This window comes from Procambarus clarkii, chromosome 3 (genome assembly GCF_040958095.1).
Source record: "Procambarus clarkii isolate CNS0578487 chromosome 3, FALCON_Pclarkii_2.0, whole genome shotgun sequence".
Classification (NCBI taxonomy): Eukaryota; Metazoa; Arthropoda; class Malacostraca; order Decapoda; family Cambaridae; genus Procambarus; species Procambarus clarkii.
In genome coordinates, this window is record NC_091152.1 from 23,402,344 (window position 1) to 23,429,133 (window position 26,790).

General features: G+C 39.4%; 1 protein-coding gene across 1 annotated transcript in view; it reads right to left on the bottom strand.

Moving 5' to 3' along the window:
* The window catches only part of LOC123760893 (uncharacterized), a 177,961-nt gene that overhangs the window by 91,832 nt on the left and 59,339 nt on the right, over positions 1–26,790 (bottom strand). The window contains exon 4 of the mRNA XM_045746700.2: positions 15,915–16,015. Coding sequence (XP_045602656.2) covers positions 15,915–16,015 — 101 coding nt within the window. The remainder of the gene's footprint in view (positions 1–15,914; positions 16,016–26,790) is intronic.

The window sequence follows — 26,790 nt, forward strand, 5'->3', positions numbered from 1 at the left end:
AACTTTGGTCTGGGCCCAATGTAATGGGGGCTACAGAGCCCGGCCTTCCATCGCAGTCTGACTCGGGGGCCTGGTCGCCCACACCAAAAGCCTGTGTAAGGGAAATCAGTACTGTTTACATACAGCATTACTTCCAAAAGTCTGGGTCTCGGAACCAAGGGATACCAGTTACCAGGGCAGACAGGGAGGCCGAGCGGTGGCTAATGCAGGAAGTCCATCATCCTCAGCGGTGTTTCCCCTTTTTAACAGGGAGGTCCTCCTGCCTCGTACACTCTCCACTGGTGCAAAATCTCATTCCTTCTTTCGCCCCATCCTGGACACCCAACCATCCACCAAAGACAGCCCTTCACGAGCAGGGCTGAGAGTCCAAGATTCCCCCCCTTGAGTCCAAAGTTTTCCCCTTGAGTCCAAAGTTTTCTCCTTGTGTACTAAGTTTCCCATGTCCCCTTTACATCCAAAGGTTGCACCTTGTGTCCAATGTTTTCCCTTCGAACACAAAGTTTCGACCTGAGTCCAGTGTTTCCCATTTGTCCCCAATGTTTCCCCTATGTGTCCAATGTTCCCCTATGGGCCTAAAGTTTATCCCTTATGACTAATTTTTACAATTTGCACTCATCTGTATCCAAAGTTTCCCTTGCTTCCAAAGTTTCCACTATGTTTCCAAAGTTTCCACTTTGTTTCCAAAGTTTCCACTTTGTTTCGAAAGTTTCCACTTGGTTTCGAAAGTTTCCACTTGGTTTCGAAAGTTTCCACTTGGTTTCGAAAGTTTCCACTTGGTTTCGAAAGTTTCCACTTGGTTTCGAAAGTTTCCACTTTGTTTAGAAAGTTTTCACTTTGTTTCCAAAGTTTCCACTTTGTTTCCAAAGATTCCACTTTGTTTCCAAAGTTTCCACATTGTTTCCAAAGTTTGTCCTTGTTTGTTCAAAGCTTCATCCTTGTGTAAAATGTTTCATTTTTTGTCCAAAGTCTCCACTAGTGTCCAAATTTTTCACCTTGTGTCCAAAGTTCACCCCTTCTTTCTAAATTTTTTCTCCTTTGTGTCAAATGTTTCCCTTTGTGTCCAAAGTTCTCTCTTGCGTCCAAAGTTTTTCCTTCAATCCAAAGTTCTCTCTTGCGTCCAAAGTTTTTCCTTCAGTCCAAAGTTCTCTCTCTTGTCAAAAGTTCTCCCTCTTGTCAATATTTTTCTACTATGTCCGACTGTTTCCTTTCGTGAACAAAGTTTTCCATTGTGTCCAAAGTTTTCCACGTTTGTCCAAAGTTTCCCCGTCTAAAGTTTTCCCCTTGTGTCCAAACTTTTACTCCTGTAAAGGCTTTTCTTGTAAGAAACACTATCCACCTAGTGTTTAGAGCTTCCTCATTATGTACGAAGTTTCGTCTTTACGTCTAAAGGCTCCATCTTGTGTCCGAAGTTTCCCCTTGTGTCTAAAGTTATTCCCTTGTTTCCAGAGTTTTTCCCTTGTGTCCATAGGTCTCCTCTCATGTCCTAAGTTTACCCCTTGTGTCCAAAGTTGTCCCCCTTTAGTCCAACGTTCCCTCTTGTGTCTAAAGTTTGTCCCGTGTGCCCAAAGTTTCTCCCTTGTGGGTAGGGTCGCGCAGTTCAGTTGGCGTCATTCTCGACTGACAATCGGGGATCCTGGGTTCGAGACACAAGGAGAGATATGGCTGGGCACGTTTCCTTTGATCTGCCGCCTCTGTTCACCAAACAATGAACAGATACCTGGAAATTAGTCAACAAATGTGGATTTGCATCCTGGGGATGGTCAACAATTTGTGGACACGCATCCTAGGGATGGTTACAACTTCAAATTTAGAGGGACCGCGTTGCAACCCTGATGTATAGATTATGTATAGATATATATAGATCGTACGTTTCTTTTCACTGTTGGTGGTAATTCAAAAATCAATTCTCCAAAATTCATTTTTATTTCTAGTCTGACGCGACACTTGAGCGCGTTTCGTAAAACTTATTACATTTTCAAAGACTTTAGTTTACACATACACAACTGAATAGAACTTACACATCTTCGATTTGTTTATATCTACATTTGAGTGAGGTGGATGGGGTGAGGTGGTATTAATAGGGTATTAAATTCATAAACACAAGACAGAACACGAAACAATGGGTATATATATATATATATATATATATATATATATATATATATATATATATATATATATATATATATATATATATATATATATGTATATATATATATATATATATATATATACATATACATATATATATATATATATATATATATATATATATATATATATATATATATATATATATATATATATATATATATATATATATATATATGTCGTACCTAATAGCCAGAACGCACTTCTCAGCCTACTATGCAAGGCCCGATTTGCCTAATAAGCCAAGTTTTCATGAATTAATTGTTTTTCGACTACCTAACCTACCTAACCTAACCTAACCTAGCTTTTTCGGCTACCTAACCTAACCTAACCCATAAAGATAGGTTAGGTTAGGTTAGGTAGGGTTGGTTAGGTTCGGTCATATATCTACGTTAACTTTAACTCCAATAAAAAAAAATTGACCTCATACATAATGAAATGGGTAGCTTTATCATTTCATAAGAAAAAAATTTGAGAAAATGAATTAATTCAGGAAAACTTGGCTTATTAGGCAAATCGGGCCCTGAATTGTAGGCTGAGAAGTGCGTTCTGGCTACTAGGTACGACATATATATATATATATATATATATATATATATATATATATATATATATATATATATATATATATATATATATATATATATATATATATATATATATATATATATATACAACTTTAGAACACTTTCCCACCAGGAGACTCGAACCCTAGCCAGCACAGAAGCCTTCCAGCAACTGGCATAACAGGTACGCCTTAACCCTCTTCACCACCTGCTCAGACCCTTAAAAGAGATGGTAATTTCGGAGTATTTAAATAGCCCAAAGATCAACACCTCCCAAGAGCACCAGAGCAAGTGAGGGGTCATTTAGACGTTAATTTCATCAAGTCCCTGTTAATATGGGAAGACACAGTGTCTCTGCTTAATGCACAACTCTCCTAAACACGAGAGTTAAGTATACAACTTTAGAACACTTTCCCACCAGGAGACTCGAACCCTAGCCAGCACAGAAGCCTTCCAGCAACTGGCATAACAGGTACGCCTTAACCCTCTTCACCACCTGCTCAGACCCTTAAAAGAGATGGTAATTTCGGAGTATTTAAATAGCCCAAAGATCAACACCTCCCAAGAGCACCAGAGCAAGTGAGGGGTCATTTAGACGTTAATTTCATCAAGTCCCTGTTAATATGGGAAGACACAGTGTCTCTGCTTAATGCACAACTCTCCTAAACACGAGAGTTAAGTATACAACTTTAGAACACTTTCCCACCAGGAGACTCGAACCCTAGCCAGCACAGAAGCCTTCCAGCAACTGGCATAACAGGTACGCCTTAACCCTCTTCACCACCTGCTCAGACCCTTAAAAGAGATGGTAATTTCGGAGTATTTAAATAGCCCAAAGATCAACACCTCCCAAGAGCACCAGAGCAAGTGAGGGGTCATTTAGACGTTAATTTCATCAAGTCCCTGTTAATATGGGAAGACACAGTGTCTCTGCTTAATGCACAACTCTCCTAAACACGAGAGTTAAGTATACAACTTTAGAACACTTTCCCACCAGGAGACTCGAACCCTAGCCAGCACAGAAGCCTTCCAGCAACTGGCATAACAGGTACGCCTTAACCCTCTTCACCACCTGCTCAGACCCTTAAAAGAGATGGTAATTTCGGAGTATTTAAATAGCCCAAAGATCAACACCTCCCAAGAGCACCAGAGCAAGTGAGGGGTCATTTAGACGTTAATTTCATCAAGTCCCTGTTAATATGGGAAGACACAGTGTCTCTGCTTAATGCACAACTCTCCTAAACACGAGAGTTAAGTATACAACTTTAGAACACTTTCCCACCAGGAGACTCGAACCCTAGCCAGCACAGAAGCCTTCCAGCAACTGGCATAACAGGTACGCCTTAACCCTCTTCACCACCTGCTCAGACCCTTAAAAGAGATGGTAATTTCGGAGTATTTAAATAGCCCAAAGATCAACACCTCCCAAGAGCACCAGAGCAAGTGAGGGGTCATTTAGACGTTAATTTCATCAAGTCCCTGTTAATATGGGAAGACACAGTGTCTCTGCTTAATGCACAACTCTCCTAAACACGAGAGTTAAGTATACAACTTTAGAACACTTTCCCACCAGGAGACTCGAACCCTAGCCAGCCGAAATTCCGAAATTACCATCTCTTTTAAGGGTCTGAGCAGGTGGTGAAGAGGGTTAAGGCGTACCTGTTATGCCAGTTGCTGGAAGGCTTCTGTGCTGGCTAGGGTTCGAGTCTCCTGGTGGGAAAGTGTTCTAAAGTTGTATACTTAACTCTCGTGTTTAGGAGAGTTGTGCATTAAGCAGAGACACTGTGTCTTCCCATATTAACAGGGACTTGATGAAATTAACGTCTAAATGACCCCTCACTTGCTCTGGTGCTCTTGGGAGGTGTTGATCTTTGGGCTATTTAAATACTCCGAAATTACCATCTCTTTTAAGGGTCTGAGCAGGTGGTGAAGAGGGTTAAGGCGTACCTGTTATGCCAGTTGCTGGAAGGCTTCTGTGCTGGCTAGGGTTCGAGTCTCCTGGTGGGAAAGTGTTCTAAAGTTGTATACTTAACTCTCGTGTTTAGGAGAGTTGTGCATTAAGCAGAGACACTGTGTCTTCCCATATTAACAGGGACTTGATGAAATTAACGTCTAAATGACCCCTCACTTGCTCTGGTGCTCTTGGGAGGTGTTGATCTTTGGGCTATTTAAATACTCCGAAATTACCATCTCTTTTAAGGGTCTGAGCAGGTGGTGAAGAGGGTTAAGGCGTACCTGTTATGCCAGTTGCTGGAAGGCTTCTGTGCTGGCTAGGGTTCGAGTCTCCTGGTGGGAAAGTGTTCTAAAGTTGTATACTTAACTCTCGTGTTTAGGAGAGTTGTGCATTAAGCAGAGACACTGTGTCTTCCCATATTAACAGGGACTTGATGAAATTAACGTCTAAATGACCCCTCACTTGCTCTGGTGCTCTTGGGAGGTGTTGATCTTTGGGCTATTTAAATACTCCGAAATTACCATCTCTTTTAAGGGTCTGAGCAGGTGGTGAAGAGGGTTAAGGCGTACCTGTTATGCCAGTTGCTGGAAGGCTTCTGTGCTGGCTAGGGTTCGAGTCTCCTGGTGGGAAAGTGTTCTAAAGTTGTATACTTAACTCTCGTGTTTAGGAGAGTTGTGCATTAAGCAGAGACACTGTGTCTTCCCATATTAACAGGGACTTGATGAAATTAACGTCTAAATGACCCCTCACTTGCTCTGGTGCTCTTGGGAGGTGTTGATCTTTGGGCTATTTAAATACTCCGAAATTACCATCTCTTTTAAGGGTCTGAGCAGGTGGTGAAGAGGGTTAAGGCGTACCTGTTATGCCAGTTGCTGGAAGGCTTCTGTGCTGGCTAGGGTTCGAGTCTCCTGGTGGGAAAGTGTTCTAAAGTTGTATACTTAACTCTCGTGTTTAGGAGAGTTGTGCATATATATATATATATATATATATATATTGTAGCCAGAACGCACTTCTCGGCCTACTATGCAAGGCCAGATTTGCCTAATAAGCCAAGTTTTCCTGAATTAAAATATTTTCTCTAATTTTTTTCTTATGAAATGATAAAGCTACCTATTTCATTATGTATGAGGTCAAATTTTTTTTATTGGAGTTAAAATTAACGTAGATATATGACCGAACCTAACCAACCCTACCTAACCTAACCTAACCTATCTTTATAGGTTAGGTTAGGTAGCCGAAAAGTTAGGTTAGGTTAGGTTAGGTAGGTTAGGTAGTCGAAAAACAATTAATTCATGAAAACTTGGCTTATTAGGCAAATTTGGCCTTGCATAGTAGGCTGAGAAGTTCGTTCTGGCTACTAGGTACGCCAGAACGAATATACATATATATATATATATATATATATATATATATATATATATATATATATGTCGTACCTAATAGCCAGAACGCACTTCTCAGCCTACTATTCAAGGCCCGATTTGCCTAATAAGCCAAGTTTTCATGAATTAATGTTTTTTCGTCTACCTAACCTACCTAACCTAACCTAACCTAGCTTTTTTTGGCTACCTAACCTAACCTTACCTATAAATATAGGTTAGGTTAGGTTTGGTAGGGTTGGTTAGGTTCGGTCATATATCTACGTTAATTTTAACTCCAATAAAAAAAAATTGACCTCATACATAGAGAAAAGGGTTGCTTTATCATTTCATAAGAAAAAAATTATAGTAAATATATTAATTCAGGAAAACTTGGCTTATTAGGCAAATCGGGCCTTGAATAGTAGGCTGAGAAGTGAGTTCTGGCTACTAGGTACGACATATATATATATATATATATATATATATATATATATATATATATATATATATATATATATATATGTTGTACCTAGTAGCCAGAACGTCGTACTCGGCCTACTATGCAAGGCCCGATTTGCCTAATAAGCCAAGTTTTCCTGAATTTATATATTTTTTCTAATTTTTTATTATGAAATGATAAATCTGGTTATTTGATTACGTATAAGTTAATTTGTTAAAATTTCAGTTAAAACTAACGTTGATATATGACCGAACCTAACCAACCCTACCTAACCTAACCTAACCTATCTAAACCTAACCTAAACTAACACAACTACGTCAATAATTTATGTTCCTAATATAATATAATAATACTAATTCAAATAAACTAATTGGAAACAATTTAATGCAAAAAAAAAATCACTCGGCCTATTAGGCAAGTCGGGCCTTGCATAGTAGGCCGAGAAGTCTGTTCTGGCTACTAGGTACGACATATATATATATATATATATATATATATATATATATATATATATATATATATATATATATATATATATATATATATATATATATATATATATATATATATATATATATTTATATATATGTGTCGTACCTAGTAGCCAGAACTCACTTCTCAGCCTACTATGCGAGGCCCGATTTGCCTAATAAGCCTAGTTTTCATGAATTAATATTTTTTCGACTACCTAACCTACCTAACCTAACCTAACGTTTTCGGCTACCTAACCTAACCTAACCTATAAAGATAGGTTAGGTTAGGTTAGGTAGGGTTGGTTAGGTTCAGTCAAATATCTACGTTAATTTTAACTCCCCCCAAAAAAAATTGACCTCATACATAATGAAATGGGTAGCTTTATCATTTCATAAGAAAAAAAATAGAGAAAATATATTAATTCAGTAAAACTTGGCTTATTAGGCAAATCGGGCCGTGCATAGTAGGCTGAGAAGTGCGTTCTGGCTACTAGGTACGACATATGTATATATATATATATATATATATATATATATATATATATATATATATATATATATATATATATATATATATATATATATATATATATATATATATATATATATATATATATATATATATATATATATATATATATATATATATATATATATATATATATATATATATATAATATATATATGCGAACAAGCCTGAATGGTCCCCAGGACAATATGCAACTGAAATAATATAATAATAATAATTAAAATAAACTAATTGGAAACAATTTAATGCAAATAAAAAAATCACTCGGCCTATTAGGCAATATATATATATATATATATATATATATATATATATATATATATATATATATATATATATATATATATATATGTATATATATATATATATATATATATATATATATATGGCACAACTCTCCTAAACACGAGAGTTAAGTATACAACTTTAGAACACTTTCCCACCAGGAGACTCGAACCCTAGCCAGCACAGAAGCCTTCCAGCAACTGGCATAACAGGTACGCCTTAACCCTCTCCACCACCGCTCAGACCCTTAAAAGAGATGGTAATTTCGGAGTATTTAAATACCCCAAAGATCAACACCTCCCAAGAGCACCAGAGCAAGTGAGGGGTCATTTAGACGTTAATTTCATCAAGTCCCTGTTAATATGGGAAGACACAGTGTCTCTGCTTAAGGCACAACTCTCCTAAACACGAGAGTTAAGTATACAAATTTAGAACACTTTCCCACCAGGAGACTCGAACCCTAGCCAGCACAGAAGCCTTCCAGCAACTGGCATAACAGGTACGCCTTAACCCTCTCCACCACCGCTCAGACCCTTAAAAGAGATGGTAATTTCGGAGTATTTAAATACCCCAAAGATCAACACCTCCCAAGAGCACCAGAGCAAGTGAGGGGTCATTTAGACGTTAATTTCATCAAGTCCCTGTTAATATGGGAAGACACAGTGTCTCTGCTTAAGGCACAACTCTCCTAAACACGAGAGTTAAGTATACAACTTTAGAACACTTTCCCACCAGGAGACTCGAACCCTAGCCAGCACAGAAGCCTTCCAGCAACTGGCATAACAGGTACGCCTTAACCCTCTCCACCATCTCTTTTAAATTACCATCTCTTTTAAGGGTCTGAGCGGTGGTGGAGAGGGTTAAGGCGTACCTGTTATGCCAGTTGCTGGAAGGCTTCTGTGCTGGCTAGGGTTCGAGTCTCCTGGTGGGAAAGTGTTCTAAAGTTGTATATATATATATATATATATATATATATATATATATATATATATATATATATATATATATATATATATATATATATATATATATATATATATATATATATATATATATATATATATATATATATATGCAAACAAGCCTGAATGGTCCCCAGGACTATATACAACTGAAAACTCACACCCCAGAAGTGACTCGAACCCATACTCCCACAACTGGTATGTACAGGGACGCCTTAATCCGCTTGACCATCACGACCGGACATAAGGAAGTGATAGCCGAGGCTATATGAACCACTTCCCCGCCGGCACTCGGATGGTAATCTTGGGCATAGCATTTTATCAAATCACCTCATTCTTTGGGGCACACGTGAGGAACACAAAGCTTTGTGTTCCTCACGTGTGCCCCAAAGGTAGGGTTGGTTAGGTTCGGTCATATATCTACATTAATTTTAACTCCAATAAAAAAAAATTGACCTCATACATAATGAAATGGGTAGCTTTATCATTTCATAAGAAAAAAATTAGAGAAAATATATTAATTCAGGAAAACTTGGATTATTAGGCAAATCGGGCCTTGCATAGTAGGTTTAGAAGTGCATTCTGGCTACTAGGTACGACATATATATATATATATATATATATATATATATATATATATATTGTTCTGGCTACTAGGTACGACATATATATATATATATATATATATATATATATATATATATATATATATATATATATATATATATATATATATATATATGTCGTACCTAATAGCCAGAACGCACTTCTCAGCCTACTATTCAAGGCCTGATTTGCCTAATAAGCCAAGTTTTCATGAATTAATGTTTTTTCGTCTACCTAACCTACCTAACCTAACCTAACCTAGCTTTTTTTGGCTACCTAACCTAACTTTACCTATAAATATAGGTTAGGTTAGGTTAGGTAGGGTTGGTTAGGTTCGGTCATATATCTACATTAATTTTAACTCTAATAAAAAAAAATTGACCTCATACATAGAGAAAAGGGTTGCTTTATCATTTCATAAGAAAAAAATTATAGTAAATATATTAATTCAGGAAAACTTGACTTATTAGGCAAATCGGGCCTTGAATAGTAGGCTGAGAAGTGAGTTCTGGCTACTAGGTACGACATATATATATATATATATATATATATATATATATATATATGTCGTACCTAGTAGCCAGAACGCACTTCTCAGCCTATATGCAAGGCCTGATTTGCCTAATAAGCCAAGTTTTCATGAATTAATTGTTTTTCGACTACCTAACCTACCTAACCTAACCTAACCTAACTTTTTCTGCTACCTAACCTAACCTAACCTATAAAGATAGGTTAGGTTAGGTTAGGGAGGGTTGGTTAGGTTCAGTCATATATCTACGTTAATTTTAACTCCAATAAAAAAAATGATCTCATATATAATTAAATGGGTAGCTTTATCATTTCATAAGAAAAAAATTAGAGAAAATATATGAATTCAGGAAAACTTGGCTTATTAGGCAAATCGGGCCTTGCATAGTAGGCTGAGAAGTGCGTTCTGGCTACTAGGTACGACATATGTATATATATATGTTATACCTAGTAGCCAGAACGCAGTAGTTGGCTTACTGTGCAAGGCCCGATTTGCCTAATATGCCAAGTTTTCCTGAATTTATATATTTTTCAATTTTTTTTCTTATGGAATTATAAAGGTATCCATTTCATTATGAATGAGTTAATTTTTTTAAATTTGAGTTAAAACTGACGTAGATATATTACCGAAACTAACCAACCCTACCTAACCTAACCTAACCTAACCTAACCTATCTTTCCCTAACGTAAACTTACACAACTAAGTCAATAATGTATGTTTTTAATATATTATATTAATAATAATTCAAATAAACTAATTAGAAGCAATATATTGGAAATAAAGAAAATCCCTAGGCCTATTAGGCAAATCGGGCCTTGCATAGTAGGCCAAGAAGTGCGTTCTGGCTACTAGGTACAACATTTATTTATATATATATATATATATATATATATATATATATATATATATATATATATATATATATATATATATATATATATATATATATATGTCGTACCTAATAGCCAGAACGCACTTGGCAGCCTACTATGCAAGGCCCGATTTGCCTAATAAGCCAAGTTTTCTTGAATTAATAAATTTTCTCTAATTTTTTTCGTATGAAATGATAAAGCTACCGATTTCATTATGTATGAGGGCAATTTTTTTGATTGGAGTTCAAATTAACGTAGATATATGACTAAACCTAACCAACTCTACCTAACCTAACCTAACCTATCTTTATAGGTTAGGTTCGGTTAGGTAGCCGAAAAAGCTAGGTTAGGTTAGGTTAGGTAGGTTAGGTAAACGAAAAAACATTAATTCATAAAAACTTTGCTTATTAGGCAAATCGGGCCTTGCATAGTAGGCTCAGAAGTGCGTTCTGGCTACTAGGTACGACATATATATATATATATATATATATATATATATACATATATATATATATATATATATATATATATATATATATATATATATATATATATATATATATATATATATATATATATATATATATATATACACACATAAGCCCCAAGAAGCCCAATTTTTAAATTGGGTTGTGTGTCCCTTGTGTCCAAGGCCTCTCTTCTTGCTCAGGTACCTCTGCCTTCTTAACCTCATGTTCCTCGTCGAGAGAAGAATTAGACGTCTCTGCGTTGGCAGTAGTCGATACCCTCCCTGTGGCTGGGATTGACGTGGTACTAGCCAACGACTTGGTGACCGATTGGAGCACCAATCATCCCAAGATAGCGGACGAGTCAGCCAGAACATCAAAGTCTGAGGTGTCTACAGGCAATGGTAATGTCCAGGTAAAGACAGACCCGGATGTAAACATATTTAATTTGTCCTCTCGTTTAATTTGTCCTCTCATATATATGTCGTACCTAATAGCCAGAACGCACTTGGCAGCCTACTATGCAAGGCCCGATTTGCCTAATAAGCCAAGTTTTCTTGAATTAATAAATTTTCTCTAATTTTTTTCGTATGAAATGATAAAGCTACCGATTTCATTATGTATGAGGGCAATTTTTTTGATTGGAGTTCAAATTAACGTAGATATATGACTAAACCTAACCAACTCTACCTAACCTAACCTAACCTATCTTTATAGGTTAGGTTCGGTTAGGTAGCCGAAAAAGCTAGGTTAGGTTAGGTTAGGTAGGTTAGGTAAACGAAAAAACATTAATTCATAAAAACTTTGCTTATTAGGCAAATCGGGCCTTGCATAGTAGGCTCAGAAGTGCGTTCTGGCTACTAGGTACGACATATATATATATATATATATATATATATATATATATATATATATACATATATATATATATATATATATATATATATATATATATATATATATATATATATATATATATATATATATATATATATATATATATATATATATATATGTCGTACCTAGTAGCCAGAACTCACTTCTCAGCCTACTATTCATGGCCCGATTTGCCTAATAAGCCAAGTTTTCCTGAATTAATATATTTACTATAATTGTTTTCTTATGAAATGATAAAGCAACCCTTTTCTCTATGTATGAGGTCAATTTTTTTTTATTGGAGTTAAAATTAACGTAGATATATGACCGAACCTAACCAACCCTACCTAACCTAACCTAACCTATATTTATAGGTAAGGTTAGGTTAGGTAGCCAAAAAAAGCTAGGTTAGGTTAGGTTAGGTAGGTTAGGTAGACGAAAAAACATTAATTCATGAAAACTTGGCTTATTAGGCAAATCGGGCCTTGAATAGTAGGCTGAGAAGTGCGTTCTGGCTATTAGGTACGACATATATATATATATATACACACATAAGCCCCAAGAAGCCCAATTTTTAAATTGGGTTGTGTGTCCCTTGTGTCCAAGGCCTCTCTTCTTGCTCAGGTACCTCTGCCTTCTTAACCTCATGTTCCTCGTCGAGAGAAGAATTAGACGTCTCTGCGTTGGCAGTAGTCGATACCCTCCCTGTGGCTGGGATTGACGTGGTACTAGCCAACGACTTGGTGACCGATTGGAGCACCAATCATCCCAAGATAGCGGACGAGTCAGCCAGAACATCAAAGTCTGAGGTGTCTACAGGCAATGGTAATGTCCAGGTAAAGACAGACCCGGATGTAAACATATTTAATTTGTCCTCTCGCCCGCAGATCGACGATATGCCAGCAGAGACGTCTAATTCTTCTCTCGACGAGGAACATGAGGTTAAGAAGGCAGAGGTACCTGAGCAAGAAGAGAGGCCTTGTGTGCAGGCACCCACGGATACCAACGAGTCTGGAGCGAAGGCGGATGTGTACTTGCGGTATGGCAAGGTACAGCATGTAGTGAACCAGCCAGAGATTCCCCAGACGTCAGAGGTATGTGAGGTGTGTTCAAAAGGTCTAGTGCCCTCTTCGGTCCAAGCCAGGCTTGTGGATGTTGCCGGCTATGGACATGACAAGTTCAGGAAGCTTATCCCTCAGATGACCAAATGTTTCCTAGCAGTATTTTGTTTGATTCTCGTATGTGTTCTCGTTTGTGCTCTCAGTGAGGACCAGTGGACGACCCGACGAATGATGGCTCCCATGAACATCGTGAAGAGGTCCCAGGGATTGGAGATTTGTACTGCAGGTGTTGCAGTTGAAGAAGGGACCTGGAAGGTGATGGTTGATACAGGAGGTACGACATATGATAATATGAGTGACTGTTTCCGACAGGTTGACACCCCCCGCGTGATTGCTGAGCCTCAACACAGTGTTATACGGAACGTTGGTCGACCTGACGGTGGCAGAGCGAATGCCATCTGCGACGTGCAAGCAGCCCTGTGGAAACTAGGTGTAAGCCTAGTAGAGGCATATGCAGTAAGTGTCGACTTATCCCCTGTCGCTATCACTCTGAATTATCAGACCCCTGTATTCCAGGTTCCTGTCTCCCTGAAGGACCATCGGACCGGCACCAGAAATGCCGTCTGTGGTCAGCCATCATCGGTGCCACGACATAGGGAAGTGTCGAGTCACCCCAGATCGAGTCTACACGGATCCTTACTCGAGAGGTGTGCCATGATGTCCCTGTTTGCCATCGCAGAGGAGGTGTGGAAGATTATGTCAGGCAGGTCATCGCCTGCCATTTTCAAGGTCCCTTTGTGCCAGGGATTTTCTTTAGTACAATTCAGTAGACAAGACAGCCTCATCACTCCAGTTCATAGTATAAGTAAGTCCATTTGGAGTTGTGTCGCCCTGCTAATTTGGTTTGTGTTTTTTATAGAACCCCAAACCAAATTCTTTTTGGTGGGGAGGTGTTACGAACCCGGATCCAACGTCCGAGCCTGGAGCAGTGGCAAACACGCCATCTGTGGGTCAGCTCCCGAAACCCCCGCCAAACGAACGACGACACCTAGTGAGGACAGCGTGTACTGGCCTCGAGGACCAGTTTCCAGTCTGGTTCAGCGCTCAACACCGCCGCTCCTGACCTCTGGTGAGGTGGTGCTCCGACGACAGCGCCATCTATGGACTGGATACGTCAGGTGTTAGTATCTGAGCCTGTGAGTGTGGTGTATTAGTGTCTCAGTTATTGATGACGTGTCTGCTTACAGAGCCGACCTGGGACCACTGTGTTGAAGGTGGAGTCAGTCTACCCGAGGCAGCCAGTCTCCATACTGTGAAGTTTGCTGCAGCTGGTGTGACGTCGTCCCCCCGGAAGAACACTGTGGTGTGTTAAGCCTGCCAGTGGAGTGGCAGTGGAAGGATTTACCCGGGACCGACGGTTGGAGACGATAATCCACTGGGGTATTGAGGACAGGAGGGTGATTGGTGATATCACACGAGACTCCTGTCTAGGGCGTACCCCTTTTATCGTTCGTGGAGTGGCCGTACCAGCCTTGGTGGCTCAGTACCTGCCAGCAGACCTGCTGGACGTGTGGTTGACGGCCTCCACGACGGTGCCCCCAGTGGACCTGTGTTGTGGCTGACCTGTGGCCAGGGTAGGCTCGGCGTTCTCAGAGGACACGTCTTGAGGCCACGAAGAAAGCACCGCGGACTCAGCACCTAGCTTCGAGGATCCATAGTCTCCAGCAGAAGACTACAGTGTTGATCCCCTTTGTAAAGTGTTAATACCCCTCCCCCTTGTGTACGTTTTACTTTTATATATTTAAATGGTGATGGTGAACATTATATTATATTAAGTTCTTAGCTTTCTTTCCCTACTCCCTTTAAGTTACTTGCGTCACGGATCTCATCCCTTGATAGCCACTACTGGCTTGGGAACGGATACATATATCTTCCTCTAACAACATCAGAGTGAGAACCCCGTTGCGTCCCGAGAGGGCCGTAACAGTGTCCCTTGTGTCCAAAGTTTCTCTCGTTTCCAAAGTTTCCCCCTGTGACCAAAGTTTTCTGCTTGAGTCCACAATTATACATTTGCCCCAATTTTCCCGTGTCCAAAGGTTCCACCTTAGTCCAAAGCTTCCCTTCTTGTGTCCAGTGATTTCCCCCCTTATGTTTAAAGTTTCTCCATGTATTCAATGTTTCCCCCTTGTACGAATTTTTTTTGGTGTCCAAAGATTCCCTTTTGTGTCCAAATTTTTCTTTTGTGTCCAAAGTTTCTCCTCCTTGTCATGTTCACAGAAAACGGTACCATCCGTTTTCTATGTGCTGCGGCTCAGAGGCCGAGAGAGAGGTAAACAAAGAGCGTACAGGACGCCCACCAAGCTTGGTAGCTACTAGTCATGTAATCGTTTATAAGTATTAAAGTCAGTAACCAAGCCATGACTTTATATCAACCCTACAACCAAGACTTCCTCAGCTACACACAAACACCACACTCCTTGTGTCCAAACTTTCCTCCCTTTATGTCCAAAGTTTCCACATTGTATCGAACATTTTTCCCTTAGGCTTGAAATTTCATCACTGGGTAATATTTCCCATGTATCCAAAGAATCCCCTTGTCTCCAAAGTGTTCTCACTGCATCTAGGACTTCCCTTTGTGTGCAAAGTTCCTACCTTGTGACCAAAGTTCCCCCGTGTATCCAGAGTGTCCCCCATTGTTTGTAGAAGTATCCACAGGAGGAAGTCAACCTGAAGAAGGGAAGTGAGAGGGTGGAGAGACATACCTGAGGACGGCCCGGGGGTCGCGCACCAGGTACACCACCTGCAGGTCCAGCGTCTCCTCCTGCAGGAGCGGCAACACCCACTCCAGCCCCAGACGGACCACCTGCAACACCACGCAGTCTCCGCTTCAGTCCTTACCAAAGAATTCCTTAGGTTTGTAAAGTGTAGCTTGAAAGCTTTCCTCTTTGATTGCATGTGAATCATTTGTAACTTGCAAATACGGTAGTTTAAGCATAATGGTTTATTTTGAAGTTGTGAGACTCTGATAAGTTTTTTAACAGGCTCGGAAATGGTCTAATGTTTCCCTGGAAATGTTCTGTCTTCATAGTGTTGGAAAAGTAGAGCTAGCTGTCGCATATTGTAATATTGTAAGTGCTACTGTGGCTGGTGTTATATTTGCTATGCTGAATATCTAGTTCTATGACAACCAAACAATGATGTAGACAAACTGAATGAAATATGTGAAAGAAATACTTCTGGATATAACCTGAAAGACAATCTTTGTAAATGTGATATAATTATTTTTAATCCTTTGGACTTTGTTTTGAGTCCACATCTTTATCTAAAACTACTGGACAGAGAGATTCCTGTAAAATATTCAGGTACAAACAGAATTACATTACATTATTTTATTTTTATTTATTTATATATACAAGAGTTCTTACATTCTTGTACAGCCACTAGGATGCGTAGCGTTTCAGGCAGGTCTTTAATCCTATGTTCCCCGGAATACGACCCCGCGAAAAATCGTTTAACAGTCAGGTACCCATTTTACTGTTGCGTTAAACAGAGGCTACAGTTAAGGATTTGCGCCCAGTAAATCCTCCCCGGCCAGGATATGAACCCAGGACAATCCTAGTATATCATAATAGGACTTGTATGTCAACTTTCTTGCTGTTCTCAGAGACCTAAAAGTCAGAAACCAGCCCGTGTAGTGCTGACTTCACCAGAGCTTTCCTAACTATATCACTATTACAGGAATTACTTCTCTACAGCTCACAACATGGAATATAGTCTTGAAGGACAAAACTGGCAGAAATGTACCCTCTACTAATCCCGAACAGGAAATACTGCTGACCATTTCCTAAAGGCGGAAGATGACCGCCAACTTGCTCATGAAGTTGAACACGTGGATCTTGAGACCGCTTGTAATGCCTTTAAAGATACGAATGTTGTCAAAACATTCATATGCTCTTGACAACAGCATTCTTAATATATAGGCAGGACGAGAAAACACCTTCCAATAAAGGTGTTCCAAAACACCTTCCAATGGCTGCACACCAGCAATAAGACTACACAACCGTCCTCAGTTTTGAAAGTTCTTTCTAAGACGAATAAAAATACAAATAGAATATAGATTTATTTTTCTAATATTGTATATAACTTTTGAGGATCCAGGTAATACAGTCGGGTTCGTTCTAGACGCACAATAGAGAATTCCGGGTTCGAATCCCGGCCGAGACAGAAATGGTTGGGCACATTTCCTTTCACTTAATGTGAAAGTACTGTTCACCTAACAGTAAGTAGTATTTAGGAGTTAGTCAGCTTGTTGTGGGGTTGCATCCTGGGCGGGGTCAGTAATTCGACCGGGGGAATGGGGAACCTCAATGGAAGCATTCAATGGAACCTCAATGGAACCTCAATGGAAGTGTATGAATACACTCTGGCTTCCTGTCCCCCGACACAATGAATTATTATTATTATCATGTTGTATTTTTCTCTCTCCCAAATCCTGCAGCGTATACCTGAATTTACCTCAGGGCCACTAACACTTTAGTGGCCCCCGACGAGGACAGAAATCCGCCGGTTTGTCAAAGGTCCTCCATCTGCACCGATATTTTTTTTCTAGCTGTATTTTAACATTTAACTTTTTTACGGCTTCGGCGGGTAGGCGGTTCCATGGGTTAATAATCCTGTGGGTGAAAAAGCATCTCCTGTTCTCAGTCCTACATTGTGTCTTGTTGAGCTTGAAACCGTTGCTTCTTGTTTGTGTAAAATTTGGCCTTTTGAAGAAATTGTCCAAATTAACATCCTCCATATTATTTAGTATTTTAAAAGTTTCGATGAGATCCGCCCTGTGATGCCTGGTTTGTAGTGTTGTTAACCCTGTGGCCCTCAACCGATCCAAATAGTAGAGTTGACTTAATTCAGGAACGATTTCTGTTCCCCGGTGTTGAACTGTCTCCAGAGCAACTATGTCCTTCTGAAGATGAGGTCTCCATGCTTTGATACAGTAATCCAAATGGGAGAGCACCAGAGATTTATTTAATTGAATCACTACCTTCTTTTCCTTAAGGGGGCCGGGTGACTGTGTACCGAAATCTCATCGAACACACTTAATTTTTATTAATAATATCTTCATGGTAAATGCTCCAGCTTTCCCTAATGGATCAATATCATATAATGAACAGAAGAAAAGTTAAATAAAAAAAAATCACAATTTCAATTTAACTTTAAAATTATTAAAATGTCACCAATTGTTATTTTATTCATTATGGTTTCAGAATAATATATAACCTTCATGTTCCTCAGTGAAAACTATTGTTTGAGAGTAGAGTTTACAGAAAAAACATTTTTTCAATGTGCCCATCGAAATATGTGCCAAATTTATACGCAAAACATTTATAACTCCAAACGTTATGGGTTTATGACTAACCGACACTGATGACACCTTAGAACTAAGAACTTTGCACATAATACGTAAAAATGGTGAGAATCGGTCAGAAACTGAATTTTTTAGCTGTCTCAAAAGTTGAAATTCCTGTTTAGATATAATTGAAGTTGAAGTTTTCGACAATGACTATGGTAGTTCAAATTAATCCATTTTCTTGTATGTTTTAATAAACATTGCTTGACATTCTTACTCGAATATATGAAAGTTGTAGGTCAATATGTGCTGAAATGAAGTCAAGAAAAAACTAAAAAAGCTAAATATAGGGATATGTTAGGGATAATAAACATATATTTTAGTAACTTTATTGCCCATATATAAGTGATAAGGCCCCTCATCTTGTCTTCATTCATCAATAAACCTAAAAAAACAACAAAGAGAATAGAGTTTGAAATCTGAAAATAAATCGGCCCGAAAAAATTAGTCACAAATTCTGCCACCTGTGGCTGACTAACAAGTTGACCAATTTCGTTCAAACTTCATATGCTTAGTGCCGGAAAAACATTCTCCAAGACGTAAAAGTCACAACAAAATCCACATGGAAACAAAGGAGAGAAAAAACAAAAAAGCTCACAAAAAGTGGTTGTCAGCTTTTTGTACAAAGAGACATAAGAAATATTGCCATTGGACAATGTATTTATATGATATGTAATAAAATACAGCATTATAACATACAAACTTCTTATTATGTGTATGTGAAATCTGGTCCTCCAGGTGGCACCAGCTGCATATCAACTTTGTAGACCCTCCTTACTACTGCTATTCTTCTTTGTGCGTCGGACAGGTGCTTACATCTCTTTATCCCTGATTACCAGTAAATAAGAGGTGTTGTCGTTATTATTAGTACCGGTTGCCGCCCGTCGCACAAGCATATATTGTTAACAAATTCGTAAAAAATCCATTTCTTAACATATTGGGATGGAATTTTCACGACGCTGATGCCAAATAACGGGAGATTTGTTTAACATTTTAAACTCAAATATCTCAATATCATTTTCACTTTCCACTTTGTCAAGAATCTTTGTGTCATCTGCCAATTGATGACGTGGTTTGTAATATTCTCATCTATGTCATTGATGTATATGACAAAAAGGGTTGGTCCCAAAATGGACCCCTGTGGTATCCCACTTGCCACATTTCTCTAATCAGATTCATTCCGCATTTAGCACGACTCTGTTTTCTTTTGTTTTAACCATTATTTTATTCATTCTAGTACTCTCCCTATTTATTCCATGTGCCTGTAATTTCCTTATCAATCTTTCATGTGGTACCTAGTCAAAGGCTTTAGCAAAGTCCATGTAAGGTTTAGTAAAATCCATGTAAACTACATTAACCGAAAGTCCTTTGTCAGAATAGCTGGTTACAGTTTCCAAAAATGTGAGCAAATTTGTAAGGCAGGATCTGTTTTTAACAAACCCATGTTGCATCGATTTTACAAGATTGTTCAATTGAGATGATGATTGATTTCCTCCCTTAAAATCTCTTGCCTCCTCTTGTCGTTGGGAGGTTGAATTTGTTGGGGAAATATTCCCGACATTCAACCTCTTTTACCGATCTGCGTGGTCTAGAGGTAAAGTACTGGTTATGTCAAGGTGCGCGAACACCTGGCTTTCCAAGGTACTAGTACGTACACAGGAGAGTGAGCTCTCTGTGTTACCCTTGACTTGTGAGTTTAAGCATGTTTACTGAATATATATATATATATATATATATATATATATATATATATATATATATATATATATATATATATATATATATATATATATGCAAACAAGCCTGAATGTACAAGCCAGGACTATATACAACTGAAAACTCACACCCCAGAAGTGACTCGAACCCATACTGCCAGGAGCAACGCAACTGGTATGTACAGGGACGCCTTAATCCGCTTGACCATCACGACCGGACATAAGGAAGTGATAGCCGAAGCTATTTGAACCACTTCCCCGCCGGCACTCGGATGGTAATCTTGGGCATAGCATTTTATCAAATCACCTCATTCTTTGGGGCACACGTGAGGAACACAAATGCAAACAAGCCTGAATGGTCCCCAGGACTATATACAACTGAAAACTCACACCCCAGAAGTGACTCGAACCCATACTGCCAGGAGCAACACAACTGGTATGTACAGGGACGCCTTAATCCGCTTGACCATCACAACCGGACATAAGGAAGTGATAGCCGAAGCTATTTGAACTACTTCCCCGCCGGCACTCGGATGGTAATCTTGGGCATAGCATTTTATCAAATCACCTCATTCTTTGGGGCACACGTGAGGAACACAAATGCAAACAAGCCTGAATGGTCCCCAGGACTATATACAACTGAAAACTCACACCCCATATATAGTCCTGGGGACCATTCAGGCTTGTTTGCATTTGTGTTCCTCACGTGTGCCCCAAAGAATGAGGTGATTTGATAAAATGCTATGCCCAAGATTACCATCCGAGTGCCGGCGGGGAAGTGGTTCAAATAGCTTCGGCTATCACTTCCTTATGTCCGGTCGTGATGGTCAAGCGGATTAAGGCGTCCCTGTACATACCAGTTGCGTTGCTCCTGGCAGTATGGGTTCGAGTCACTTCTGGGGTGTGAGTTTTCAGTTATATATATATATATATATATATATATATATATATATATATATATATATATATATATATATTTATATATATATATATATATATATATATATATATATATATATATATATATATATATATATATATATATATATATATATATATATATATATACACATTATTAAATATGACCGAAAAAGTAAGATTAATAATTCTAACGCGAATTTTCTCGATCTTTCGTACGTTTCTTTTCACTGTTGGTGGTAATTCAAAAATCAATTCTCCAAAATTCATTTTTATTTCTAGTCTGACGTGACACTTGAGCGCGTTTCGTAAAACTTATTACATTTTCAAAGACTTTAGCTTGCACATACACAACTGAATAGAACTTACACATCTTCGATTTGTTTATATCTACATTTGAGTGAGGTGGATGGGGTGAGGTGGTATTAATAGGGTATTAAGTTCCTAAACACAAGACAGAACACGAAACAATGGGTATTGAATGGAAGTGATTTGTAGAAAGCCTATTGGTCCATATTTCTTGATGCTTCTATATTGGAGCGGAGTCTTGAAGTGGGTAGAATATAGTTGTGCATTAATTGGCTGTTGATTGCTGGTGTTGACTTCTTGATGTGTAGAGCCTCGCAGACGTCAAGCCGCCTGCTATCGCTGTATCTATCGATGATTTCTGTGTTGTTTGCTAAGATTTCTCTGGTGATGGTTTGTTTGTGAGAAGAGATTATATGTTCCTTAATGGAGCCCTGTTGCTTATGCATCGTTAAACGCCTGGAAAGAGATGTTGTTGTCTTGCCTATATACTGGGTCTTTTGAGGCTTACAGTCCCCAAGCGGGCATTTGAAGGCATAGACGACGTTGGTCTCTTTTAAAGCGTTCTGCTTTGTGTCTGGAGAGTTTCTCATGAGTAGGCTGGCCGTTTTTCTGGTTTTATAGTAAATCGTCAGTTGTATCTTCTGATTTTTGTCTGTAGGGATAACGTTTCTACTGACAATATCTTTCAGGACCCTTTCCTCCGTTTTATGGGCTGTGGAAAAGAAGTTCCTGTAAAATAGTCTAATAGGGGGTATAGGTGTTGTGTTAGTTGTTTCTTCAGAGGTTGCATGGCGTTTCACTTTCCTTCTTATGATGTCTTCGACGAAACCATTGGAGAAGCCGTTGTTGACTAGGACCTGCCTTACCCTACAGAGTTCTTCGTCGACTTGCTTCCATTCTGAGCTGTGGCTGAGGGCACGGTCGACATAAGCGTTAACAAAACTCCTCTTGTACCTGTCCGGGCAGTCACTGTTGGCATTCAGGCACATTCCTATGTTCGTTTTCTTAGTGTAGACTGCAGTGTGGAAACCTCCGGTCTTTTCCATGACTGTTACATCTAGAAAGGGCAGCTTTCCATCTCGTAAGTGACACGCAGCACGGAACTCTGCTCAAATGCCTCCTTCAGCTCCTGCAGATGTCTGACATCAGGTACCTGTGTAAAAATGTCGTCAACATACCTGCAGTATATGGCCGGTTTCAAGTTCATGTCGACTAAGACTTTTTGCTCGATGGTACCCATGTAGAAGTTTGCAAACAGGACACCTAGGGGAGAACCCATGGCGACCCCATCTACTTGCTTATACATGTGTCCATCTGGGCTCAAGAAGGGTGCCTCTTTAGTACAAGCTTGGAGTAGTTTCCTTAGACTGTTTCTGGTATGTCAAGAGGAGTACAGGCCGGATCACGGTACACTCTGTCGGCTATCATCCCGATTGTATCATCCACAGGTACGTTGGTAAACAGAGATTCTATGTCCAATGAGGCTCTTATCCCTGTGGCCTGTGTTCCCCGCAGCAAGTCAACAAATTCCTTTGGAGACTTCAGGCTGAAGGCGCAAGGGACATAAGGAGTCAGCAAGCCGTTGAGTCGTTTCGCCAGTCTGTACGTGGGTGTGGGTATCTGGCTGATGATTGACCGAAGTGGGTTTCCAGGCTTCTGTGTCTTGACATTTCCATACGCATATCCAGGTTTATATTCCCCAATAATCTTTGGCAGGTGGAGTCCAGATTTCTTGGCGTTTACAGTTTCGATAAATTTGTTGACCTTTGCTTTCAGTTTGGCTGTAGTGTCCTTTGTTACCCTTTGGAATTTAGTTTGGTAAGAGAGTATGAGGTTCATTTTCGCCAGATATTCGTCTTTTTTAAGAATGACGTATATTGGCGACTTGTCACCTCTCCTGACAACTATCTCCTTGTTCTCACGAAGGCTCTTAGCTGCCGCTTTGAGCTCGGGGGACAGTATGGTGCTTCTGTAGTTGCCTCGATTCTTTCCTCCTTCCGCAATAAGTTCTGCTTGTAAGGTATCTTTGGTGGTGACCTTCTTTTGTACTTCGAAGTCGAATATGTCGTCCGACAGAATCGCCAACTCCACTTTCCGGGCCATCTCACTTGGTCTGGACATAACGTGACAGTTCATACCCAGATTTAGGAGAGTGACTTGCTCCTCAGTGAGGTTGATTCCTGCAAGGTTCAGGAAGCCATCTCTTGGTCGTGGAATTGCCATAGGTCCTCCATATAACGTTGTTAGTTTCTTGATTATCCTTGTTTCAGTGCTGAGGTGATGTCGGTCTGTGAGGATGTCGAGGTGTTGTTCAATGCGAGTACGGAGACTTTCGTCGATGTTGCTGTTTCTCCATTCGTTTGTAGCATGAAGTAGTTGCGCTTTGTTGTCTTTGATTTCATTTTCTGCCTTGTATATCTGATCACGAATCAGATCCTGGCGATATTTTATCGTGAAGGCTTGATTCCTTGCTGCTGGGTCGTGCGTTTTAATGTTAGTATATTTTGGTAGCAGTCTTTCCTGTAGACATATATTATTAAATATGACCGAAAAAGTAAGATTAATAATTCTAACACGAATTTTCTCTATCTTTCTTATGTTTCTTTTCACTGTTGATGGTAATTCAAAGATCAATTCTCCAAAATTCATTTTTATTTCTAGTCTGATGCAACACTTGAGCGCGTTTCGTAAAACTTATTACATTTTCAAAGACTTTAGTTTACAAACACACAACTGAAACTGAATAGAGCTTACACATCTTCGAGGTTTATATCTACATTTGGGTGAGGTGGATGAGGTGAAAAACGAACTTTCAACAATGGGTATTCAATGGGTATTAAATTCCAACACAAGACAGAACACGAAACAATGGGTATTGAATGGGTATTAAATTCAAACACAAGACAGGCTAAGGAAACTACTCCAAGCTTGTACTAAAGAGGCACCCTTCTTGAGCCCGGATGGACACATGTATAAGCAAGTAGATGGGGTCGCCATGGGTTCTCCCCTAGGTGTCCTGTTTGCAAACTTCTACATGGGTACCATCGAGCAAAAAGTCTTAGTCGACATGAACTTGAAACCGGCCATATACTGCAGGTATGTTGACGACATTTTTACACAGGTACCTGATGTCAGACATCTGCAGGAGCTGAAGGAGGCATTTGAGCAGAATTCTGTGTTGCGTTTCACTTACGAGATGGAGAAGGATGGGAAGCTGCCCTTTCTAGATGTAACAGTCATGGAAAGGAGCGAAGTTTTCCACTCTGCAGTCTACACTGAATGCCAACAGTGACTGCCCGGACAGGTACAAGAGGAGTGTTGTTAGCGCTTATGTCGACCGTGCTCTCAGCCACAGCTCAGAATGGAAGCAAGTCGACGAAGAACTCTGTAGGGTAAGGCAGGTCCTAGTCAACAACGGCTTCTCCAATGGTTTCGTCGAAGACATCATAAGAAGGAAAGTGAAACGCCATGCAACCTCTGAAGAAACAACTAACACAACACCTATACCCCCTATTAGACTATTTTACAGGAACTTCTTTTCCACAGCCCATAAAACGGAGGAAAGGGTCCTGAAAGATATTGTCAGTAGAAACGTTATCCCTACAGACAAAAATCAGAAGATACAACTGACGATTTACTATAAAACCAGAAAAACGGCCAGCCTACTCATGAGAAACTCTCCAGACACAAAGCAGAACGCTTTAAAAGAGACCAACGTCGTCTATGCCTTCAAATGCCCGCTTGGGGACTGTAAGCCTCAAAAGACCCAGTATATAGGCAAGACAACAACATCTCTTTCCAGGCGTTTAACGATGCATAAGCAACAGGGCTCCATTAAGGAACATATAATCTCTTCTCACAAACAAACCATCACCAGAGAAATCTTAGCAAACAACACAGAAATCATCGATAGATACAGCGATAGCAGGCGGCTTGACGTCTGCGAGTCACTACACATCAAGAAGTCAACACCAGCAATCAACAGCCAATTAATGCACAACTATATTCTACCCACTTGAAGACTCTGCTCTAATATATAAGCATCAAGAAATATGGACCAATAGGCTTTCTACAATTACTTCCATTCAATACCCATTGTTTCGTGTTCTGTCTTGTGTTTGAATTTAATACCCATTCAATACCCATTGTCACGTGCTGCTTCCTGGGGGTGGAGGCCTGGTCGAGGACCGGGCCGCGGGGACACTAAAAGCCCCGAAATCATCTCAAGATAACCTCAAGGTCATCAACAGGAACTCAAGTGAACAGAGCCGTCACATCAAAACTCATAAGTTTAAAGTCAAAAATTTAAATTAAAAAAGACAACTTGTTAACCAAGTCCGAGTTGTTTGTTATGTGTGAGAGTTGGAAATGGAACCCTACTGCCGGAGACAAGACTTGGACAAGCCATTTGGAAAGTCTATATGCCATAGATAGAACAGAACTAATAATAGTTCTTGCAGGATTATTGGGTCTGTGTGTTTTAATGAGATCATATAGATATGGTAGGGAAGGGGGAACGACTTAAAAACTTAGGATTCAACTCCTTATCGTTCTTGAACAAGGTTTTAAAAGAGTTTTGTTAAAATGCGCAATAACGTTTTCAATCGGGTCACTATTAACCAGTAAGTAAGTGTCTCTGTCATCTAATAACAGGTTCATTTTTTTTACGTTGTCATCCTTGTCCATGATGGCAACAGCATTGGACTTATCAGCCTTTGTGATGTGTTGGGAGTTATCTTTTTATGAGGGTTTTGAACGCTTGAATTAACCTATCTGGACAATTAGGAACTGTACTCTTAATTAAGTAAAGACCCGTACACCAAACCTTTGCAAATCTCACTATATTTTTCCAGATTGCTAAAACCTTTGGCAATGTCTACATAATTCACATCCATATTCGATACGGAAAACCTCAGACTAACCAAGAGCAGTTATCGTATCATTATCCGGTTGTTTACGGGAGAGACTAATAACAAAGTCATTGTTGGAGTGTTTGTTCCAATCACTTTGCTGAATACGCCTGTTCAATCTTGAATCAAATTTATTCCTCACGTTCTTGCAGGCAGATCTCATAGAGGTGTAACACTAACCCATCATCGGGCGGCTCCATTCTGATGGTAGAGCTTGAAGAAATGAATGCTTACGGCTGTTCAACACCTTAAAACATTCACTTACTTCTAATATAAGTAAACCAATATTTTTCTCAAACTTTAAGCGGGAAATATCATGAAACGGTCGGTCAGATAATTTAAGTACACTGTTGAAGGATAAGGAGCGGGGAAGCATTTG